Genomic DNA, 22,787 nt, shown 5'->3' with positions numbered 1-22,787 from the left:
GAAACCTGTAATTTTGTATCAGTGATTTTGATACCAGTGTCAGAAATGGTCGTGATCTCATCCTAAGAAACAATTCTGGGAAGAGTTAATAGAACGGGCAGCAAATTGAACCCCTGCAGCTCCTACGCCGTTTGTGTTGCCTCAGTGCTGGCAGGTCCCAGGGACTGTATTTGTATGACCGAATCTCAGAAAGTTACTTCTATTTGTTTCTTGTTTGTATGAGTCCAGATTTCTTCACTAGTAGGCCCAGTGAAACATCAATTCCTTCCCAGGTCCTTCAAACCTTAACTTGACAGATTTATGTTACTGGACGTCGTGTCAACAGTTTCCTGACACCAAGACAAATTTGCAATCCGTTAGTACTATCCTTAAGGTTTATCCACTTTTTGACTTCACAGCTGCACTTACAGGAACAGGCTAAATACAACTGTAAGCACATTTTGGATAGGTAGAACTGTATTTTCTTCAAATCTGTCTACCTGAAATGAACCAGCACAAAAAGGGACACTTTCCAAAATTTCAGCCTTGGTTAGCAAACAAAAGAGCAATTTAGCAGTCAGGCTGATACGAACTAAACTGAGCTAAATCAGAAATGGACTATTGGGTATTTCCAAAGTTACTACTGAATTCTCCAGTTTTATTTACTGATTTCAATATGATAAATACATTCTTAAACACATGTATGTGAGTATAAAAATTATGAAAGGCAATTTTCTTCTTTCTTTTAATCCACCAGATGTTACTACGATGAAAAGAAACACCAAGAACCAAGAGAAGTGCCTTGGAAACCAACAGGGAAATAGAACTTATTACCTTTATAACATATTCCATTGTGAACAAGAGATTTATTTTTGCAGATTGACAGACTACTTCCCATAATTCTTTTAACATGCATTTTGTATGTCATCAAGTTTGCAGATTGACATTCTTTACAGTAGCATAACTGCTAGTACTTAATGCTCCATACTTAAAAATACACTCTACAATTGATGTGTAATGCTGCCAAAAATTATGTAAACACAAATATTTCACCAAGAAAATTGATGTTCTGTTGCTTAATTCTACAATTTTAAGGAATGTTTGTTTGTATATCTAGAACTACTAAAGATCTGCTCCACAGTAATTGTGGTCACTTGATATCCTTCATGCTTATGCAATTTTTTAAAAGTTTGGTTAAAACAGACTTGCATTGGGGTCACATTGTACCCTAGGAGTACAAATTGCATGACAAACAGGAACGCAATTTCAAGTAGACATATTTTTTGGGACAGTGGAGCATGGATTTTGTACACAAACACAAACTGCCATTAATTTACTTTATATATAAATGTATAAAAACATTCCAGCGAACGTGCAATATGTAAATACTTACTGTAAATAACAAGCATAAGTAATAAAGTGTTTGGTATGAAGTTGTTCTCAGTTTCCTTTCTGTTCACTGAATCCAGATAAACAAGCTATCTTCCAGTGGCTACTATCATTTATCCACACTTAAACATCTTTCCAGTAAGAGCTCACTAAAGTAAGAAGGTACACCCACCTGAAAGAAGTCCAGCAGCTTGGGCACGCTCCATGGGTTTGTGAGGACAGGCAGACCTGTGTGTTCCAATCCTGCAAAATGCCCAGACCACAAGGCTGCTCCAATTCTCTATAAATTTGAATCTTTTTTATGACAAACAGTTGTTTTGGGGTTTTTGTTTGTTTGTTTGTTTTTAAATCTGTCTACTCAGGATACTGCAAGGCAGTATAATCGGTAAATGTCCAATAAATCATTTTAGTATTGTAAAATTTTTAAGGAGTCACTGACTACTTACTTGAGAAGCCTTGATACACATTTCCCTTTCTTCCTTAAATCAGATATTAAATCCAGTTGTCATAATAAAATGGCTCAAACGGGGAGAAAATTTTTATGTGTGATCTATAGATGAACCTCAGGTACCTTTGTCTTAATATTGGCATTTAGCTTCTATTTTGATCCTCAATTCAAACCATAAGATGTAAAACCAAAACCAAACACACCCCTCCCTGCCCTGAGAAACAGCTAGCAGCTGGGATTCTTGAAATTCACCCTTGAGAGCCTTCAGCATCTAGCTCTTTAGAAAAACTGTAAAACAAATGGCAGAAGTACAAAACCCCTTCCTAGAACATGGCTGTATTTACTAAGGTAGAAGTGTGTATTTTGAATTTGCTTTCACTGATCACTAAATGCTAAAGTTCAAGTAACGCATGCATATTGAAAAAATGGTCATTAAAGGAATCTGCGGCTGCAAGATTCACTTAGCTGCTCATCTGCAACAAACGTGGGTGGAACTCTGTGCTTCTCCGTGGTTCCACTGACTGAAATCAGATCACAGCATATTACTTAACATGAGAGTTTAAATATTTAAGAGTATGAAGCTTTCTTTTTGTAGTAGGACACCTGAAATCTGGTTAAATAAAAACTTGCTAAAAAATTTCCTTGAAAAAGAAAAATAGTAATTTATTTAATAACTTAATAAATTAATATAAATAAATTAATCCCATGGAAGTTTCCTTCAGATTTAGCAGCAGTCAGCATGCTTTGACAGAAGATGCAACTATAATACAGCAGATTTTTTTTTATTTAGTCTGTGGTATTAGCTTACCACATAAACTGAAACAAGTCATAGTGAGGGAGCGGGGGAAGGGAGAGTCAGTTCCACATTTCTTCATCCAACATCACATTTTTAACGAGTTACATTTTAAACCTGTAAGAGCTTGGTCATCTGTATGATACACAATCTGTGTGCTAACCTGGTCACTGCTGCTCTTGAAAGCCAAGTAACCGTACTGTGCAACTGTCCTTCCTGAAGGCAATGCCTGTCCTGTGTTCTTGTATTCCACAAATTCCTTTAAAATACCACGGTGCTCTCCTTCCCCTCCTCTGAAAGAAACCCACTAACGATAAAAATCAATCAATCAGCTTTTCCCTCCTAGCAGAGCTAGTGAATTGTTTAGTCAATAGATTACTTGCTGAAAATGGACCTCAAGGCTGAAACTTTTCAAATCTGAAATGAATTTAACAGAAATAGTTTTGACTCAGTATCACTTTACAGGAAGATTCCTAAACCTAGTGAAGGTAAATAACCACGCCCTTTCATCTCACTTCTGTCACTCCAGCAAAGAGAAAGACTTAAGATTTTTAAATCTTAACTTTAATACATAGGAAACTATAGCTTCAATTCTTACTCAGCCCTGAATGCGAAAGCACAAACCATCACATTCTCAATCTTCTGAGTTACTTTACTTTCACTGGAATATTTTAAATGGTCATTCTGGCAAAGAATAACATTAGATTATGCCTAAATACTTCCACTTCTGAGGTTAGTGCATAAAACCACATTTAAGATGCTTTGTCCCTAACTGCCCATCATTTTCCCTCATTTATTTTCTCAAAGCATTCATAAAAGAAATGGAAAATATTTTTTTCTAGAGTCTGCTTGACCTGACCTGAAATATTATATATATATATATATATATATATATTGCTCTTTGTCCCTGAGACAGCTATTAACTTGCAAATTTCTAGCTTGTTCTTTAAAAGTCAAAACTATTGATAATGCAGTAACCCACAAAGATCCCGATTTCTGTACTGAAGCGTTTCACCTACCACTTGCCTTTCTGTAAGCAGGTTCTTAAGTTTTATGTCCAATTGAAATTTTAGCATAAAACAGAAACCTCACTAACACAAACACAGCTGTTCTACAGCAAGAGTCGCAGGAAAATTAATCCCCATTGTGCGGGCTGTAGTACACACAGAGTGAAAACAGGATTCCTCCCTCCCCAAGAATAACAGGGTCCTTTGTCGAAATGCATCCCTCTCCCAGAGAGGGGAGTGGGTGACAAATACAGGCATTAGAGTGGGTGACATACTCTGCTAGTTTTGTAAGGCAGACAGAGGCTAAATAAATAAGAAAACAAGTTTTACAGATCCAGTTTTACAGATAATGTGGTAATGCTAGTTCATACTAATGTTGGTATTATTCAAAATAGGAAAATTATCACAGTATCAGTTACATCACCGATCTCAGTACATTTACGCTTCCAAGGCTGAAATGAAAGGTAAATGTTTGGACAAAAAGGTATAGATTTTTACAAAGCATTAAATTTTTGTCCACGAGCAGAACTTTCCAATTACGGGCCTTCTGTTAACTTTGTATTACATTACAGATGGACTGTCTTCAGGTTCAACTATATTCTCAGAGAACACTTCTGACAGGCTATCCATTCTCTTGAGTAAATCTGAAAATACTGTCCAACACCCACATAGGAACTGGGATTATAGCAACGTTCTCATTGATTACATTGCACGGATTTGAGTAATTCACTACGATGAGATACAAAATGTACTTTCACATTTAGGCTTTTAAGATGACCTGTTTTGTCCTCAAAGTAAATGCTATGTTACATGTACTTGTATCAGCACGCTAGGAAACTGACCACAAGACCAAAGAAAGACTACCCAGAGAAGTCCTATTAACATCAATCTATTTCTGAACTGAGTTAATCTTAGTATAAAAGTGTACTAGAACAAAAAATTGTTTCTTCTTTGAACCACTGAGCATTTAAACTGAAACGAAACCCCATTTTCACCAGATCTCAATGACACACAGAAGTTTTGACTGCTTAAGCTCTGAGTAGTGCAAATGTCAAACAGAGCATCGTCTGTCGAGGCAGGCAGTTCTTCTAGCTCAATATGAAACAGCTTCAGCCCAAAGGCTGTCGAATGATACTGGGACAACATGCCGAAGTTATCACACAAACTATTATCTCACAGGCTCCCACTGAAAGCTGATTTAAATTAACTCACTAGGGGCACATGAGAAGACCTCAGTTTAGTTTGTGTAGCATATAAAGATGACAGACGTTACTTTTGCAGTGCTTGTGAGAAAGCACTGGAAGAGTTTACAGATAAATTTATTCTGAATTATATACTTTATTGTTACATTGATATGTGACCAAATGGTTGATCATCTAATACAATTAACACTTTTCTTTATTTTCTTAATTAGATGACAGGAAAGCTAAAATATAAAATTAAACTGAAAAAGTTTCGAACTTACTGAGGCATAGTTTTACAATCTAAATACATCAATTAAGTAAATCGTACATATTTCAGGAGAAGCTAATTATTTTCTTTTAGAAATAAAATGATGAAGCATTAATGAGACTTCTCCAAAAATGCTTTACAGCATCTAACACACTGCTCGTAAACAGTTTCGAAGTCCTTTTCATTCCCCTAGAAAAGAACACAGGAGAAAGAATGTAAGAACAGGAATACTGGCTCACACAAAAAAATTTTGCAAACTAGTTTCCCACTGTCAGTAATGGTAAATAACTGACATTAGGGAAGAATACGAACAGTACAAATACTTGGTGATCGGTTTTGCATATTTCTCCCTAATTTGAACTACCTGCAGCTCAGGAATTTCCACAGCCAAACACTGTGACTTTGTACTCAACAGTCCCGGATGGACTTTCCTTCACATATTTTTCCATTCATTTTTTAAGCCCTTACAAGCCTTTTCTTTTTTTTTTCTGTACATTCACAGTAACCTGTCATGTTGAGTTTCACAGTTTAACGAAGCACCGTGTGGAGAAAAAAGAACACAGGCTCTTTTTGTTTTGAACCCACTTCCCACTAATGCCATTTGATATTCTCTACTTCTTGAGTAATGAACAGCAATTCCTTATTCACCTTTTTCCATGGTATTAAGATTCTACAGAACTCTACTGCATCTTCATCCACTTCTCCTTCCTAAATGGAAGGATCTTAATCTAATTGGTTGCTCTCAGCTGGTATTCAACTTCTTCGACCACCTCTGTGCATGTCTGTCTCTATCCTTCCTGATTACATCCTCTTTGCAAGGAGGCTGACCAACCAGGGTTTCACCCAATATTGAAAACATAGGTGCACTGCATTATTTAAATAATTTTTATAAGCATAAAGACATGTTTTCCTTTCCTATTCCAGCGATTTATATTGTTTTGTTAAGTCATTAAAAAAAAAAAGTTTACACTTGGCTTTGTATAACATCAGATTATATGTCACATGTCAACTGTGGGATCTGGAAAGACTATGTACTAGATATACACAATGTTTAATCAAGCCACCCAAAGAATTTCTTACACATACATAGTACGGATCTTCAATGATAAGTTGTTTCTGTGGATCATAACTTCCAAGTAGTTCAATTTTGGCCTTGCAGTCTTTAACTTGGTTACTTTTCCTTTTTAGATCTCTAAAAAAGAAAATAAACATTTTCCCATGAGTTTTTCTTCAGAACTTTTTCGGCATCAGCACAAGACGCTCATGACCATTTCTAGAGAACACAGGATTGGACTCAGTGAATTCTGTGGACTCCCCATGCTGCTGCTTGTTTTCGCTTGTTTCTTGTTATGTAGGTTTTATTTTTTTTAACTGAGTATGGAGGACACATACAGAGGCTTAACTCAGAGCATAAACGTGCAGTCAGGCACTCAGTGTACGGCTTAACAGAACTTCGGTATGCTGCAAGTTCTCTCCATAGTGCCCTTAGCTCATGTGAAGTCCTACCACACTCGGTTCTAACAGAAAACGGTAGACTGGGGAGCAAGACCTGTCTTCCCTCTGACATACTGTAACATTTTATCAGTTGTCACAACCTTTCTTCTACCTTGCCTCCCACTGATAAAAAATACTGGGTTTGGGATGGTATCTCACCCATCTGCTTACAAACGGCCGTCCATTATCCCAAATGCAGTTAAAATCTACCTCTCATCTTCTTCAGATTAAAAGCTGCTCAGCACCATGGTTTTCACAATGCTGAACAGCACTAAACAGCAGAACATATTAAATTCTTAATCATTTTACTTACCCAGCATTAAAAAAAAAAAAAGGCAAAACCCCCTGTAACTACCTACAGTCATAAGCATAATCAGTTTTAAAAAATTAAATTTCACTTATTAATTCTTATTAAGAAATTAATTTCAGATCGTTTAGAAATAGCAGCGAGATGAGGATACTGTTTTTCCTTAAAGAAAAATGAGGACTCCTCTATCAACTAAGAAGTTATTGCTTGAATTTACAGATTTTCAATAAATTCTCTAGCCTTTTATTATTAAAGAATTGTTTAACCATTTCCTTTAAGGCTTTTGGCATACCACTTAACAAACAGAAGGCCAGGTGGCTCTGGTACTAAGGAAAAGGGATGTCCCAAATCTTCCTTTTCTGATACAACAGGCACTCCAACACCCGGAACCAGCTTGCCCTCCTAGTGCGACAAATAGGCGTTCCCACAGGAAAATGGTTGAACTAGGTGCAACTTTAAGGTGAACTTAAGTGTAGCAGTAGCAATATACCTATTTCAGTTGTGATGTTTCTTCTGCTCTACAGGTCGTATCATACAAATTGTTAATACAGAAGTACGTTTCCATTGAAGAATTCAAGTGAAAACAGAAGTAAGCCTAGTCATGTCTTTGCCTGACATGCTGCAATTGAGCCAAGTGTCATACACCCTTCATTCATGCAGGCTGCTCAAGAAAGGTCATTCAACACATTCTAGAAAATTCAACAAAATTAAACTTATTTCAGTTAAGTGATGCTACTTCTAAAAGCCTTTACATGCTACTAACAGGGTTTTATTTGTGTTTTGTTGATGGTTGTGTTGGCTTGGACTTTTTTTTTTTTAATAAACTAACTTTACAAGTAATAGTCCTTACAAGCACTTTGACACTTGTAGTTTATTGAAGCTCAGCCTCTTAACCCCAATCACCAATAAGTACATAATTAAGTAGAAATTTTGCTAACAACATCCAAATTTTCACACTAGGCACCTACTCCACTAAATCTTTCTAAAGCATAAATTGTCTCAAAGACGCACTAAATTAGAACATGGCTAACAGTAACAAACAACATTTCCCCCAGCTAACAACCTTACTTATTTCAGAGCTCACACTATTTCTGTTCAAAAATAAAAACTACCCACACCATATTCAATCCCTTCCAAGCTTCCACACTGTCTTTTAGATCTCAAGCAATTAGAAAACCAGATCACTTCTATCAAGACAGTACGTCCTCTTTTTTAACTATACAGGCACCAGCTGCACATCTATAGCACAAAATATACCAAATTTCCATGTCCTTAATCCTCAAGTGGCAGTATCACACAAATAAACCACTGAGTCGTAGCTCACTAAACTTATTAGAAGTGAAGAATCCACCTATTTGGATATTATTCACACAAACATACAAAAAACCCCCCCAAACCCCTAGACAAGCTGAGCAGTAAAACGTGACGGGTCTTCAAAGTGACTTATGAGACATCACTCCAAGTAATCCATATGAATTTGTTCCATTTCTTCATACGTTACCTTAGATTGCTCTCATCCATACAAAGTATATAATCAAAGGTCTGGAAATCATCTTTAGTAACCTAGAATTAAAAATATGTGCTTTAGCCTACAAACAGTGTTTGATTTATAAAAAGGGGGAAAAAAGTATTTTAGAATTTTGCAGTTCTGATTTATTAAGAGACACAGGTGGAAGGAATAAAACTGTGTACCCTTCATCAACTTTTACAATAACTAAAGGCATTTTAGATATACTCTGCCATGATTATTTATCCATTTCTGCAAGTTTTCCACAAAAAAAAAAAAAAAAAACAAAAAACAAAACCCAAAAAACTAACCCAAAAAACCCCAACAAAACAAGTTAGCTATTTTACTAATACTGTTGCGGATTTTTTTTTGCTTTTTTTTTTTCTTTTCTTTTTTTTAAACATCTCATGCATCAACTTAGAACATCATTACAAGTGACATTTCTAACGCTTTCCAATTACTAAAACTAAAGCGGGTTTCCAGTCGTGGAAACCATGCAATAAAAATGTAGACAAGCTACTTTCTTGATAGGAAAACAAAAATGTAAGTAACCTGGAACTGGTTACAATACTTCCACTCTAGAAATTGGTCACTACACAGAAAAAGATACCAAGTGAAATTCGAAGCTGAAGTATGATGGTATGAGTTACAATCTCTTCAAAACAAATGAATTCACAGTATTTTAGGCCATGTAAGTTCACAAAATTTATGGTATGATGTGAAAAACTCTAGGATCTCTTGTACATCTTCCTACCATCTTACCATCTGGTCTTTTTCTTCCCTGTAGCTGACTGACTCCTAAACATGATATTAACTACTGAGTTCAGAGTCAGATACAAACACTGCAGATAAACCACTAACTTCAGTACTAATGTTATCTGTATTGGAATAATAGATTTTTACCAGTATAACTGGATTTTAGTTTACATTTAAGCCTTAGCTTAGGGTAAAATTTTCCCAGACCAAGCCCACAATGCACAGTATGCTAGTATAAGATATCTGAACCAAGTGCCCGTAAATGAGGATGAATAAATGGAATAAAAGCTATAATAAGTTCACATTAAGACTGCATTTCACACATAGTCCTATGTGAAGTATCATAACCAAGAAACTTGGAAAGTTTGTTAGGTACAGGTTCTTCTGGCAGGTGTCTCTGGGAAGGATGGGATAGAGAAGTGAGTAAGCACGTGAACAGACAAAAAGGCAAAACACATGATCCTGTAAGAGTTTTAACTTGTAAAAATTATTTACATATTAAAAAAAGTTTTAGATGAGAAAAAAAACCCACTTATTTTTTGTGCAAAGAGCAAATAGATACTGATTAAGCTCCCATAACATGGAGTAAGAAAAGACCTACAGAAATTATTGCCAGACTAAAGTCACAAATTAAACACTCCACACAAGAAGAACAGAAGGGGGGTGGGGCACGTGTAGCATTTGAAAAGAAAGGGTTAATGGTGAAAACTAATGCAGACTTGTTTATTTTCACTGTAAAAATATTTGCAGTGTTCATGTAGTGCCTTTGACCTATGAAAATATTTTTGCAGTGGAAATAGCTCTGTTTTCCTGGCAACTCTAAGCAGTACCTCTACAAGCTGGTTCCGATTGCTCTACACAGCTAAACGCGGGCTGCTATGAAAATACGTGGACATAGATTTCTTTGTAGTACAGACAGAAGTAAGAATAAAATAAAAAATAGTGAAAAGGAAAACCACACCTGCCACACTTCCCACACTCTCTGTATACTTGACAACTTGGCAGTTACTACCCTATGAACCAGCACTAACACAGTTGCAAATGCAGCCCTAAAACCAGGATTAAAGTTTGGCTTGTGCTCTTAATCCTTACAGTAACATCAGATACAAAAAGCTTAATTGAGCAAACTCCAGTGAACTGACGATATTCCTCAAAACTATGAAAACTAATATTTTGGGCGAAGAAAACGAGGACATAAAAGTTTATGTACATTTTGAGAAAAGTAGTGGCGAGCTCAAGTAGTCCACTTTGGATGGAACTACACAGACAACAATAACTTTACCTTAAAAAAAAATCTTTATAACCATTATTAAAGACCATCACTGGAGAAAGACATCATCATTCCAATTTATTTGTTAAACATTTCCCTTCGTTTACAGAAGAGAAAGCTCCTGTTCTCTGTCTAAAAACCGAAGAGAGGCAGTAGTCCTCAAATTTATCAAATTGTGAAACAGTGTTTAACACAACCTTCCTCTAATCTCAATTTCATATTTAAAGCAAATGCATGGTATGAGTCATACAGAAATCAATTTTGGCCTCAGCACAAATAGAAGTGAAACTGATTAATACCTATCTGTTTTGTGCATGAAAACTAAGAGCTTCGAGAATTTCAACGGGTGCATAAACATACAGCAACCTACCATCAAGTACAATGTTAACAAACTCTTTATTTGATATATAAATACATACATTTATTTTTATACTTCACTTTTTACTTCAAATTCACTTAAATGATCACTGTATACGATGGTAGGATGTTACCAATTTAACGTTCTCTTACATAAATCATTCTTGTAGCATTTAGGTCAGTTTGGAATTAAAAAAAGATACAATCCATGATTATCATAATTATGCACAAAATTACATGAAAGAAAGTGCCTTTCACTGGCTGGGTAGCAGTTTTCCACAGGAGTGAAGAGGATAATTGCATGAGGTAGTCATCTTATGACAGTATTTTGAAGGCAACAGAAGATAAATCCCTCCTCTATTTCTGCAGCTTCTGTATTAAATCTTTCTTAATCTGTTCTGAAACAAGTCACACACAAAATTCTATCCTTGGGTTTGTCTCTAATAGTGAAACAAATATAATTCCATTTGTACCAACCTGACTGCTCTGAAAAGTCCCATTCTATACTGTTGAGTCCCTCTCTTTCTAGAACTACTACAGGACCATATCAGGTCCACAGTTTAGAGAATCGGCAAAGACCATTTGACAGAAGTTTGAAACAAAATACGTTGGAGGTACACACTTAGCATAGTGCAAAATCAGCAGTTACCTGTAGTTCAGCTGTTTGAAAATTTTCTTTATAAAAGAAACTGCTTGTACTGGGATGTTTTAGACAAATTTTCATCCTGTTCATTCATGAATTGTCTTTCATTTTATTGTCTCATTCTTCTTAGTTTTCTCTCCCTGCATATGTAACATTTTAGGCTCTTCTGCTTTAAAAATCTCTTCATTTGCCAGAACGTATAAGCAAATGTCTTCATTGAAGTGTTTTCACTCCCTCTCTGCCAAAGGAGGATATATAGATTGGTTTCAAGGCAGAGGATCAACTGGTTTTGGATGCTTTGCTTTAATTTAACAGCTCATAAACCACTCTACTAATACCCAAGAACAGTTCTCAAGTTTCCAAGGCTTTTTTTTTAAGAATACAAACATGTTACATTACTGTGACTGAAACACTGACTGATTAGTTTCAGTACCATTTAGCTTGTATAGTGATAAATACTGCTGTTTGTAAGCACTGACAAATAGTAAATCCACAACTTGTAACAGGAAAAGATCACAACAGACTTTTTCTAGTAATTATTCTAATAGTAAAACATTGAGAATCTGCAATGATGTTGTGCTCAATCCGGTTTGTCTTATTATATAACGGAGATTAGCATCAGGAGAGGTCAGCAGAGGGCAACTGACTAATTGAGGGAATTTATTTTTAAAAGTTAAAAAACTAAACATGTAGTCTTTGAAAGTGAAGACAGTAAATATGACCTCAGGAAGGTCTAGTAAAATTCTGAAGGGAACATAAATGGAAGATAATAACAAGACTACTTGATCTTTTTGTCAGTACAAGAACTAGCGGCATGAACTCAAGCTAAGTAAAGGTCAAGCCCTAAAGGAGTATCTTATATCCAGAGAATAGTTAACTGAAGTAAGTTATGTGCATTTATTTGTCTGAATGATTTAAATAGAAGCAAACACATTTACTTCCGATCTCTCTGGAATGCAGCATGAAAATACGCGTCCCTTTTGTTAACGAAAACTGAGATGAGTTCTGGTAACACTTAGAAGGTTTTACTAAGTGACAAACCCATCTTTGACTTAAGAATGCTTCAAGGGTAAGTCTTCCTCTGAAGTTACCACCAATCTTGGGTTTGAGTGCCTTTGTTCTAATTTAGCACTAAATTTTTGTAAAAGATCTTCGTGCAAGACCAGAAGCTTTTTGTGATGGGTGAACAAGTATTTACTTCTTTCTGGACCCACCAAATAAAAATACAATTCTTGCTGAAAGAAGCATCACAGATTACTAGTGTAAGTCCATTTTTTAAAAGTATTAGAAAATGTTTCAGAAAAATGCCCCAAATACTAAACATTTGAAGGCAGGATTGTTTTTAATAATGCAGAAACTGCTCCAATGCTTCCTAGTTATACTTCCAATGACGCTTAACAACAAGAAGCTCACTAACCTCAACTAGAAGAGTCAGGCCATTTTGGAGTCCTTTCAAAAACTGCACGTAAGTACTTATTACTTGATGCTTAACCATGCATTGGACAAATGACTTCTGCGACTGTAATGGTTAGGGCTAAACAAAGCATGGGTATAAACGAGAAAGAAAATATACTCTCTTCTACCTGCCGTGCTTTATGTGCTGTCTCAATGCCATGATTTCTTAGACAGCTTAAAGCCCTTGCATCTGGGGAGCGCCCCACGTTCCAGTCTGAAACAGCAGCGCTGTCTGTCATCCACTGTAACAACAAAACAAATACATACACACATTTAAAGAAAATTAAAGTACAGTACCTGCCTGGCAATATGATTCATGGTAATGCCATGCTTCTTCATGCAAGACTGTCCTCGATAGTCAGGAGGGCTTCCTATTTCATACGTAGATGTCGCTGCACTGTCTATCCTCCACTACAGAAAAACAAATTTATATTTTTATGTTTCCTTTCTCACTGCTTATATTTCCACTAACTGGCTACGAGACTTATGTCTTCTGCAGGAACAGAAATAACTTACCTTATTTTCAACTTTTTCATCAGCTACAAGTTTTCTAAAAACTGCTTCAGCTATCGGAGAGCGACAAATGTTTCCTATAGAAAGAGGAGATTAAAGTGAAATTTCAGATGATTAAAACCAAAAAATCAATAATTGTGTGGATTTATCAGCACAGACGAGTTTAAAGATTTTTATTTACTTAGGTTGAATGCAGATTGCTTGTGTTATTATAACCCATGAGATTCTGCAAGGGTGGAAACCCAGAGTCCTGCATCTGGGTTCAGGCAACATCCAGTATCAATACAGACCGTGGGACGAAGGGATTGAGAGCACCCCTGCCGAGAAGGACTTGGGGGTACTGGTGGGTGAAAAATTGGACATGAGCTGGCAGCGTGCACTTGCAGACCGGAAAGCCAATCGCATCCTGGGCTGCATAAAAAGAAGAGTGATCACAGAAGACCAGGCAAAATTATGGAATTTAAATGGCAGCAAATCATCTTTATCTTCAAATCTCCCCACACACTGGCAAATTTCAACTGATGCTTTACTGGAGAATCATTAATATTTGCCTGAAGTATTTACACTACTACCTACCTGTTAACGAAAGCTTTTGGCTAATTCCAAAACACAGCCTCCACCACTGCAGAACCAACACAGTGAAATGGCCAAACAACCTGCAGTAGAAATGCTCCTGACCACTGAACTGAAGTCACTGCAGGTGAAACTGGACCTCATCAAGAGCAGCTTCCAGATACCCATTCCAAAATCCCCCAAAAGAAATCAATTACCGAAGCTCTGAAACTACTTCAGAAAAATAAATTTAACAATTTTTTTTTTGTCCAAAATATGCAGGACTAGGAATAAAACGTATCTGATGGCAGAGCTGAAGTGCTATCTACCAGCCACAAACAGTGAAGGTACTCAATTATATAAATACGTAACCAGCCTTCCCTTCCAACAGCCTCCAATTGCACTAGCCCCTTGATCTGACCTTATTTTCAATAAGAACTTATTTCAACAACAAAATAGTGCCCTGGTAAATACCAGAAATAATGGACCTACAACAGCATTTTTACTCCACTGCTGAAGCTGTAATCAAGTTAACCATCTAAGGCAGAGCTTTTAAACATGCATGCAAAAATACGTATTCTTTGAAAAAGAACTAAATACCTCAACAATAAAAAGTCTATTCTACTACCAGTTTAACCCTTTCTAATTCAGAAATTCTCAGTAACTAGATGGATATTCATAATTTGATATGTCACACAGATGCACAATAAATCATACAAACAAATCTTCACTTTCTGTCAAAAGAGAATGTATGACTTTGCTCATCTCTGACTTTTGAGCAGGTAAATATAAAATATCACTGATGGCAACACTCATTTCTATACCTTTAAATAAACCACTGTTCTACTGCTGATTAAATTCTTTCTAAATTCCAAACAGAAAAAAAAAAAAAAAAAATGAAATACCCATGAACAAAGCTAGAGTTCCAGCAGCAAAAAGAAATTTTCAAATCGGGCATTTAGCCTCATTTTCATGCCTGTATCTTCAAACAAAGTATGCAGGTAGATACTTCACCACTAAAGAGAAAGAAGTTGCTATGACCTGGGCATTTAATAACTTGCTAGCAGTCATGCCAACTATAAAAAAAAACACAAAGCAGCAAGTGATCCACTGAAGCAATACAAATTTGCTGTCAAAATTGAAGAGAACATCAAATCACTAACTGGGCAAAAAGAACAGGCTAACCATTGAGAAACTGATCTTGCTGAAACATTAAGTGAGAATTTTGATGGCACTAGATCTTCTTCCAGGAGAAAGCACACTATTTCCTTTGTTCAAACTAGTTTATTCCAAGCAGAGAAACTAAATTGGTCTTGGAAGGAAAATAAAGCAGGAAAAAGTTGGGTTTATTTAGCAAGTAAATGAGAAAACAAGTTAGTACTTACTAATTACAGAAATGTTAAAGAATATGATAATAAATTCAAAAAAACTCACTTCTTTAATTGAGTGTTAAGCATTAAACAATATAAGTTTAATAGGAAACAAAGAGAACAAAGTAATATTTAGCATACGTCAGAACAGAACCTTCCTAATCAACAAGCCAAATCCTTTGACATTGCAGGCATATACAGGATCACTTCTCTATTAAGAGAGCATCAAGCTCTCTCTTAAAAAGCACCACCTATCTTAAAAGGGTATTCCAGATACTCACTGCCTGTGGTAGTCCAAAATCTTCCAATTCCCACTTACTATTTCTTCCTTGGATGTTTATGCTCATCTGATCTTGGTTAACATCACTCTGTATCTTAATAACCTTTCTTTTCTTCAACAGATACAGCACCCTTGTCACGCATAGCTGTGCTAAACTAAACAAACCAAGCTCTCAGTCTCCTCATGAAATTAACTGACCTTTATCTAATCACTCCAAACAAGTCAACTCTGCACTTGTTCTAATTTGAATTTATTTTTCTTGAATACTAACAAATAAAACCACAGACAACACTGCAGGAAAAGTCTTTACCAGTTTCTTTCAGAAAGAAAAAAAAAAAAAGTCTGTCTGAAATATTTACTCAGTTCATTTGAAAAGAACTTGAGAACACTTCTACAATCACATTTGACTCCTTCAAGAGTATCACATCTGCAATCATAATCACCTACTTCTAAGTTGTCCAGTCCCTCTCTTTCTCTGTTGCTTCAACCAGGTGACCTTTAAGTCTTCTTTCTAAACTATTAAATTCTGTTTCCATTACACCAGCCGTCCACTTCTTTCTGTGCAATATTTTTCCTCTGTAATCAATGATCCCATGCAACTCTGCATGAACAGTAAGCTTCATTACTACACTCAAAATTTCAGTAATAAACAATGATTGGTCCTACTAATTCATTAACTAGTTCCCAGTATTTCAAAGTGGAACTTCTGAAATAAATCATGAATGGCTTTTTCTATTTGTTTAACCTTCTGCTTTACCTGGATTGAATGACTTGTTCCAAATTTTCACTCTCGTAAAACCTGCTCACTACTTAAATGCCATAAATATCATCTTTGATGATATCACACAATATAATCGTGAATGACACCATGATCACTGATTGATTAAATATATTAATTACCAGTCCTAACAGTAACTAGAAACTGAACTTAACATTGTTTTTGAAACAAACACATAACCTAGTTTGTGACTTAAAAATTACTGTCTTCCGTGATGACACATTCCAGATACTACCGGAGGTACTAACACTATTACAGAACTGCAGTCACCACTCTAATCTATTCTTGGGGACTATGGACAGAATCCCAGAACTGACTTAATAGCAGCTCTTTTCTCCACATACTCTGCAATATTATTTCCATCCTCACCAACGCTACTCCTTGCAACTGCTATCATTCATTCATCATTAACATAAAACCCTATCTTATCTCACTGACACATGCAAACTTCAATCCTTGTTTTCCAGTCATCATCCCTTTCCCGCTATAACTTCTATTCATTTCATATCCAGTTTTACATCTCATCTGTCTTTCCAGGCTTTGTTGAGGTCCCTCACAGATGCACAGTACTTCCTAAGCTGGGGATTGACAGCCATAATTGGGGAATGAAGGGGGAAATCTCATGAAGATTCATAGGAAGATTAACTTCCTCCTTGCATTTGAACCACATTTTCCTTAAATGTTATCTACACCTTATCTTTACTACCTATCCTCCTCTGGAGTTCCTTTCTCCTTTGTTGTATTTCTGACTGATCTGATCATGCTCTTTTTTATGTAAAAGATAACAGTATTAAAGTTCTCTGAATCTTCTCCTTCTCCATTTTTAAAACTTCAATCTCTAAGTTTTAGTGACATTTTAAATCATAGAAAACTAGTACCCATGGTATCCAGACAATCTGCCCATTGAAATAAATTCTACATCATCTCCAAATATGATGATTCAAGGATAAGAGACTGAAATGCCAACCACAGGATCAGTACTGGAAACATCTGTTGATCACTTTTATAAAGTCATACTTTCTCACTCATTTTCTCGGAATAAGGATTCCACTGACAGTTATCCAAGCCAATGCCTAATTTTTTGTTCTTACTGCAGTCTCTGCATTAATCTTCAACCCGTTCTCATACTCAAATGGAAGCATTGCTTCTACTGACAGAAAAGACAACTTTAATCCATTTTATGCTCAGGTCCATAGCATAAATGGTTCTGTTAATCTAATAATCTATTCTCTCAATTGTTTTGTAGCTTCATTGTTCCTTATTCACCTCTCTAAGTCTTTCAGACTTACCCCAAATGCAAACAAATGCTTTTCTCTTCTTCTTTAGTTCTTCTGTCTGTTGTTTGTAACCAAAGTTTTACTACCTTTCATCCTCTCACATTTAAAAACCTGCTTTTAACTCCCCTTTCCACACACGGTCAGTTCATCTGAGTGACTGTAATAATGCTTCCCAGTATCACTGGCATCATCCATCAGGTCCCCTTCATAAGCAAGTGTTTAAAACTTACTACTTGCTCTACTCCATTCTGTACTCAAATTCCTGTCTGAATGTCATCATAAGTCCTAGTTCTTTCCAGTTAAGCCTGTGTTGTCACACTTGGCATTCAGGTAGCTTTGTAAGGAACCACTGAAGGCTCTGATTTTAGTCCAGATTCCCTGCCTTTCCCACTCACAGTCAATTTTATTAAATACTTGCACTCTTCATCTGAAACACCTAAGTACACAGCTACCCAAATGACATCATCCAACTTCCACACAACCCCCCAAATACCAACACACAATGGGATTTCTCACAGAAGTTGAATATTAGCATATGTGTGTGTCTGTGTATATATCTCTAAGCAGAACTCAATTTTTGGCTCAAGAACGCTAAATGTGGATGTTTACAAGAGCACTAGGTTTCAAAGTCCCTAACCAATCAAGGCTTAGTCAACCTAATCAAGGTCAATAGCAATATGGCTTGCCAGGATTCATGGTAGTCAAACCATCAGCTAATTCGCCAAGTATCCACATTTTAAAAATCTTTTCCTGCAGCAAGATTAATTATACTGAGTTATCAAATACTGGAGTATTATGCTTTTCTCAGCAACCTAAATGCTCCCCACTAAAAATAAGTTTTCAACATATAAGCACCTACTCACAACAATCAGACTCTTAAATTTTTTAAGCATACATCTTAATCTTATTTTCCAATTCCAAGATTGCTTTGACACCCATGCTTTCAACTCTCTAGTACTTCTGCATCATTCTGAAACATAGACCAAGGAAGGCATTGTATTCTCCCTGCTGTCTTACCAATGCTGCACAGAAGAAAGGTATTTTCCTTACATTTCTCTAACATTCTCTTCTCAACCCAAAAAAATGGCATTATTTCTTTTTATCAGCTTGCTAAGCACCCTCATTACAGCAGCTGATTTCCATGACTTCTTTAATGTCTTATCCAACCTATTGCTTTCCCATTCTGCAGCTGTAAATGGCATTTTGTCCCATGAAACCTTATATTTGGCTATATCATAGAATCATTTTGGTTGGAAAAGACCTTTAAGATCATCAAGTCCAACCGTTAACCTAGCACTGCCAAGCCCATCACTAAACCATGTCCCTAAGCACCACATCAACACATCTTTTGAACACCTCCAGGGACGATGACTCCACTACCTCCCTGGGCAGCCTGTTCCAATGTTTGACTGCTCTTTCAGTAACGAAATTTTTCCTAACAACCAGTCTAAATCTCCCCTGGCGCAACTTGAGGCCATTTCCTCTTGTTCTATCACTTGTTACTTGGCAGAAGAGACCAACACCCACCTCACTACAACCTCCTCTCAGGTAGTTGTAGAGAGAGATAAGGTCTCCCCTCAGCCTCCTCTTCTCCAGACCAAACAACCCCAGTTCCCTCAGCTGCTCCTCATAAGACCTGTTCTCCAGACCCTTCACCAGTTTTGTTGCCCTTCTCTGGACATGCTCCAGCACCTCAATGTCTTTCTGGATGTGAGGCACCCAAAACTGCACACAGTATTCGAGGTGCGGCCTCACCAGTGCCGAGTACAGGGGCACGATCACGTCCCTGCTCCTGCTGGCCACACCATTTCTGATACAGGCCGGGATGCTGTTGGCCTTCTTGGCCACCTGGCCACACTGCTGGCTCATGTTCAGCCGGCTGTCAACCAGCACCCCCAGGTCCTTTTCTGCCGGGCAGCTTTCCAGCCACTCCTCCCCAAGCCTGTAGCGCTGCATGGGGTTGTTGTGACCCAAGTGCAGGACCCAGCACTTGGTCTTGTTAAACCTCATAGCATTGGCCTCAGCCCATTGATCCAGCCTGTCCAGGTCCCCCTGTAGAGCCTCCCTACCCTCGAGCAGACCAACACTCCCACCCAGCTTTGGTGGTCTTTCAGTAACATCTGCAAACTTACTGAGGGAGAATTTAATCCCCTCATCTAGATGACTGATAAATATATTAAACAAAACCAGCCCCAACACTGAGCCCTGGGGAACACCATTTGTGACCAGTTGCAAACCGGATTTAACTCTATTCACCACAACTCCAATTGGATTTATCTAAAGACACAAAATGGACTCTGACAACTGACCTAGGAAACTCAAATCTTTCTGTAACTATAACCTAATCTCCTCATACCCAATAAATTAACTGTCATTTTAGAAATTATTTTATGCCATCTAGATCTCTGATGTCAATACTCACAACTCAGTGGTTCACAACAAGCATCAACTTTCTGAGGATCCAGCCAAAACCACTTTGCTTACTGTTCACCTGTCTTACAACTGTTCCTCCACACATGGAGAACAGTGAGCCACCGCCTGGTCCATGATGCCCATGCAGCTTGTTATGTTACAGTGGACAAGTCATCAGAGAGAAAAGCCTGACTTACGTAACACAGCATCATATTAAGCTCATTTCTAGAGCTCAACCATTAATTAGATGAGCTACATAAGTACGAAAAGAAGAAACTGCATTTTGTTTCACCTCCACTTTTAATTATTTCTTTGCCTGAAACTAAAAAAAAAAAAAAAAAAAATCTTTCCTGTTGCCTTTTCATGTACTGTAATTACTTATGTTGCTGGGTGCTTCATCTGTTTATCAGTGATGAGGAACCTTTATCATTAACGTAGTTATGCACATTAACTAGATTGTATTTTGTTGTGTAATGAATATCTGCTTATCTCGTTACAAAGAACACAGCCAACAGATATTTCAGTAATATGTTTCTTTCAAAATAATGTAGAAAGAAAATGTAGTTTTTTATGAAAGCTTGTACTTCCTGGGATGAGCTCTCACTGAATGTGGCAAACTTCAGAATTCATGTGCTTCATTAACCAGCACAGAATACTACAGATAAATGCAGCTCAAAAAAATCTGTTTAGTACTCTTTTCAGCAATACCCACAGGTATTACTTCTAAAAAAATTTAGAGGGGAAAAAAAAATAAAATCTATTAAGGCTTAAGTCTTACTCTTCAAGCCTAACAAAAAAAAGAGTAAGCAAAATTAAATGAAGAAACAAGTTGCCATCAAAACTTAACGTAAAAGAGTACATATTTGACTGGAAAAAAGAAGCGCTTATCTCTATTAGATTTTATGTCACACACCACATACTGTTATGGTTATTTTTTTATAACCCTGTAACATAGCAGAGGAAACTTTTACAAAATTTGTTTGAAAAAATATGTCCCATTAACATCAGTCCTGACTTGCTCTTTCCTCAAGCTTAATATTAATTTCACACCACACCTAAATTACTGTATTATTTTCCACTAATAACAGTTCCTCAGAGACTCAACTGAATTAGGAACTTGTTACAGTGCAAGTCACCATCGTGGGCTTACAGGCCCATACGTATGAATCATTTCATGAAGATTACTACTGCCTTTGGAACATAGTGCTTGGAAAGAAGGATGCATATTAACTGCATGTTTTTATAAAAAAATGTTTATCTAAGCCACTGGCTTCAAACATACAGCAACTGATAATTCCTTACTAAAGAATGTTTTCCCATTATTATTAGGGGCTGATTTTACTCTAAGGTAAACATCAAAACATATTTCACAAAACTAAACTCTTAATCTGCTATTCAATTAATCTGAATTTCTCCTATTACAACAGAAAAGCAGATAGCAAAAAAAATCCACCCTGTTAACCAACGGTTTTGTAACAAAACTGGCAAGATGCCACGGATTCACAGCGATCAACTCTCAGCGCATAGGTAAGATTATAAGGGCTAGGAAGCAGATAACGTTAAAAGCCCTCCTAGATCAGAGCCAAGACCCATCTAGCTTGTCAGACCCAAAAGGGAGCAGAAGCAGAAGTCTAGAGAAAGCACGTACGAAACGGGGCATGTCTCGGTAATCCACGTGGTCAGGTTAGCAGTTTGTTGGTTGTGAACACACGAAGATCATCTTAGCAGTTATCCATTATCTTAAGCTTCAGGACAGCATCCAAACCCTTTCTTACACGTTTTCTACGATTTCTTGGGACATGAGATTCACAACTTAAAAACATAAAATATCTTAAAACCCCAAAGTTTCCTAGTTCTTCATTTAGGCAGCCCTTCAAAAAAAGTCTCATTCTTTTCACTCCTTTTCATGATAGCCATAATTTCATAGATCAACATCACCTCCACCAAGTTCTTTTTCTTACTCAAGTCCTAACACGCTTTCCCTCTTTTTAGAGACTGCTCCATCAGATTCAGTCACCGCTTTCTCTCCCTCGCTAACGCCAGGTGCTCAGAACTGCAAACCGCCCCCCCGAGGCACGGCTGCAGGCAGGGGCGCGGGGACACAGTCAGTGCCTGGCGGCTCCTTGCCGCCCCACGAGCCGAGCGGCCCCTCACGAAGCCGTTCGCACCCGCCGCTCAGAGGGGCTCCCCAGCAGCAGGAGCTAACGCAGCGCCCACCCGGTTTAGGCGTGCCCGGGCGCCGCTCTTCCCCACGCACAACCTCCGCCTCTCTCAGGACTAGGCTCCACGGTATTTCTCGCTGCCTCCTCCGGCCTGTCACAGAGTCAGCCGGGAAGGAGACGGACACCGCTCTCTGCCCCCCTGCTCGGCTGCTCCGCCGGCCCTCCCCGAGAAGGCACGCACCCGCAAGACTCTCGCGGGCGGACGCCTGCGGCTCCCCCAGCCGCGGCCCCCGCTCCACGGCGCTGCCTACACCTCCGCCCGGAGCCCCTGACCGAGGAGCTGCGGGAACAGGACAGGGGGAGACCCGCCTCTCCCCTCGCCCCGCTCACCCAGGCACACGAAGAGCACCGACTTCGCCTCCCCCGCCGCCATCTTCGCTAGGGCCCAGCCAGCCACCCGGATAGGGGACCTTCCCGGCTGTCGCGCCGCCTGCGCCTCGCTTTACGGCACCGGCCGTTACAGCCGGCTACATTTTTTGCCTGTTTGAATTAAAAAAAAAAAAAAAGGGGGCGAACTGTGAAACTC

At 37.8% G+C, this 22,787-nt stretch overlaps 1 protein-coding gene across 2 annotated transcripts; it reads right to left on the bottom strand.

Moving 5' to 3' along the window:
- Window positions 1-3,487: 3,487 nt before the first annotated feature.
- ACP1 (acid phosphatase 1) lies at window positions 3,488-22,649 on the bottom strand. Of its 2 annotated transcripts, none has more exons than XM_086461536.1 (6): window positions 22,592-22,649; window positions 13,374-13,447; window positions 13,155-13,268; window positions 8,371-8,432; window positions 6,155-6,260; window positions 3,488-5,257 (listed from the first exon to the last, which is right to left on the bottom strand). In XM_086461536.1, the coding sequence occupies exons 1-6, from the start codon at window positions 22,632-22,634 to the stop codon at window positions 5,180-5,182; spliced, it is 477 nt and encodes a 158-aa protein (XP_086317662.1). In that variant the 5' UTR covers window positions 22,635-22,649; the 3' UTR covers window positions 3,488-5,179. The 2 variants fall into 2 exon arrangements, with proteins under 2 accessions (XP_086317662.1, XP_086317663.1); XM_086461537.1 differs by lacking the exon at window positions 13,155-13,268 and adding an exon at window positions 12,986-13,099.
- Between the last annotated feature and the right edge of the window lie 138 nt (window positions 22,650-22,787).

This window comes from Leptosomus discolor, chromosome 2, assembly GCF_034619465.1.
Source record: "Leptosomus discolor isolate bLepDis1 chromosome 2, bLepDis1.hap2, whole genome shotgun sequence".
In the NCBI taxonomy this organism is placed as follows: Eukaryota; Metazoa; Chordata; class Aves; order Leptosomiformes; family Leptosomidae; genus Leptosomus; species Leptosomus discolor.
The sequence above is the reverse complement of the archived record's forward strand: the minus strand, read 5'-3'. Positions and strand labels throughout refer to the sequence as shown.

Bases quoted from the DNA above. Each gene is read 5' to 3' on its own strand.
- ACP1 (XM_086461536.1), bottom strand. From the start codon at position 22,634: ATGGCGGCGGGGGAGGCGAAGTCGGTGCTCTTCGTGTGCCTGG. The intron at 13,269-13,373 runs GTAAGTTATTTC...GTTTTTCTGTAG, and splicing joins ATGAAAAAGTTGAAAATAAG to TGGAGGATAGACAGTGCAGC. The intron at 8,433-13,154 runs GTACTGTACTTT...TTTTAATTCTAG, and splicing joins TGAATCATATTGCCAGGCAG to GTTACTAAAGATGATTTCCA.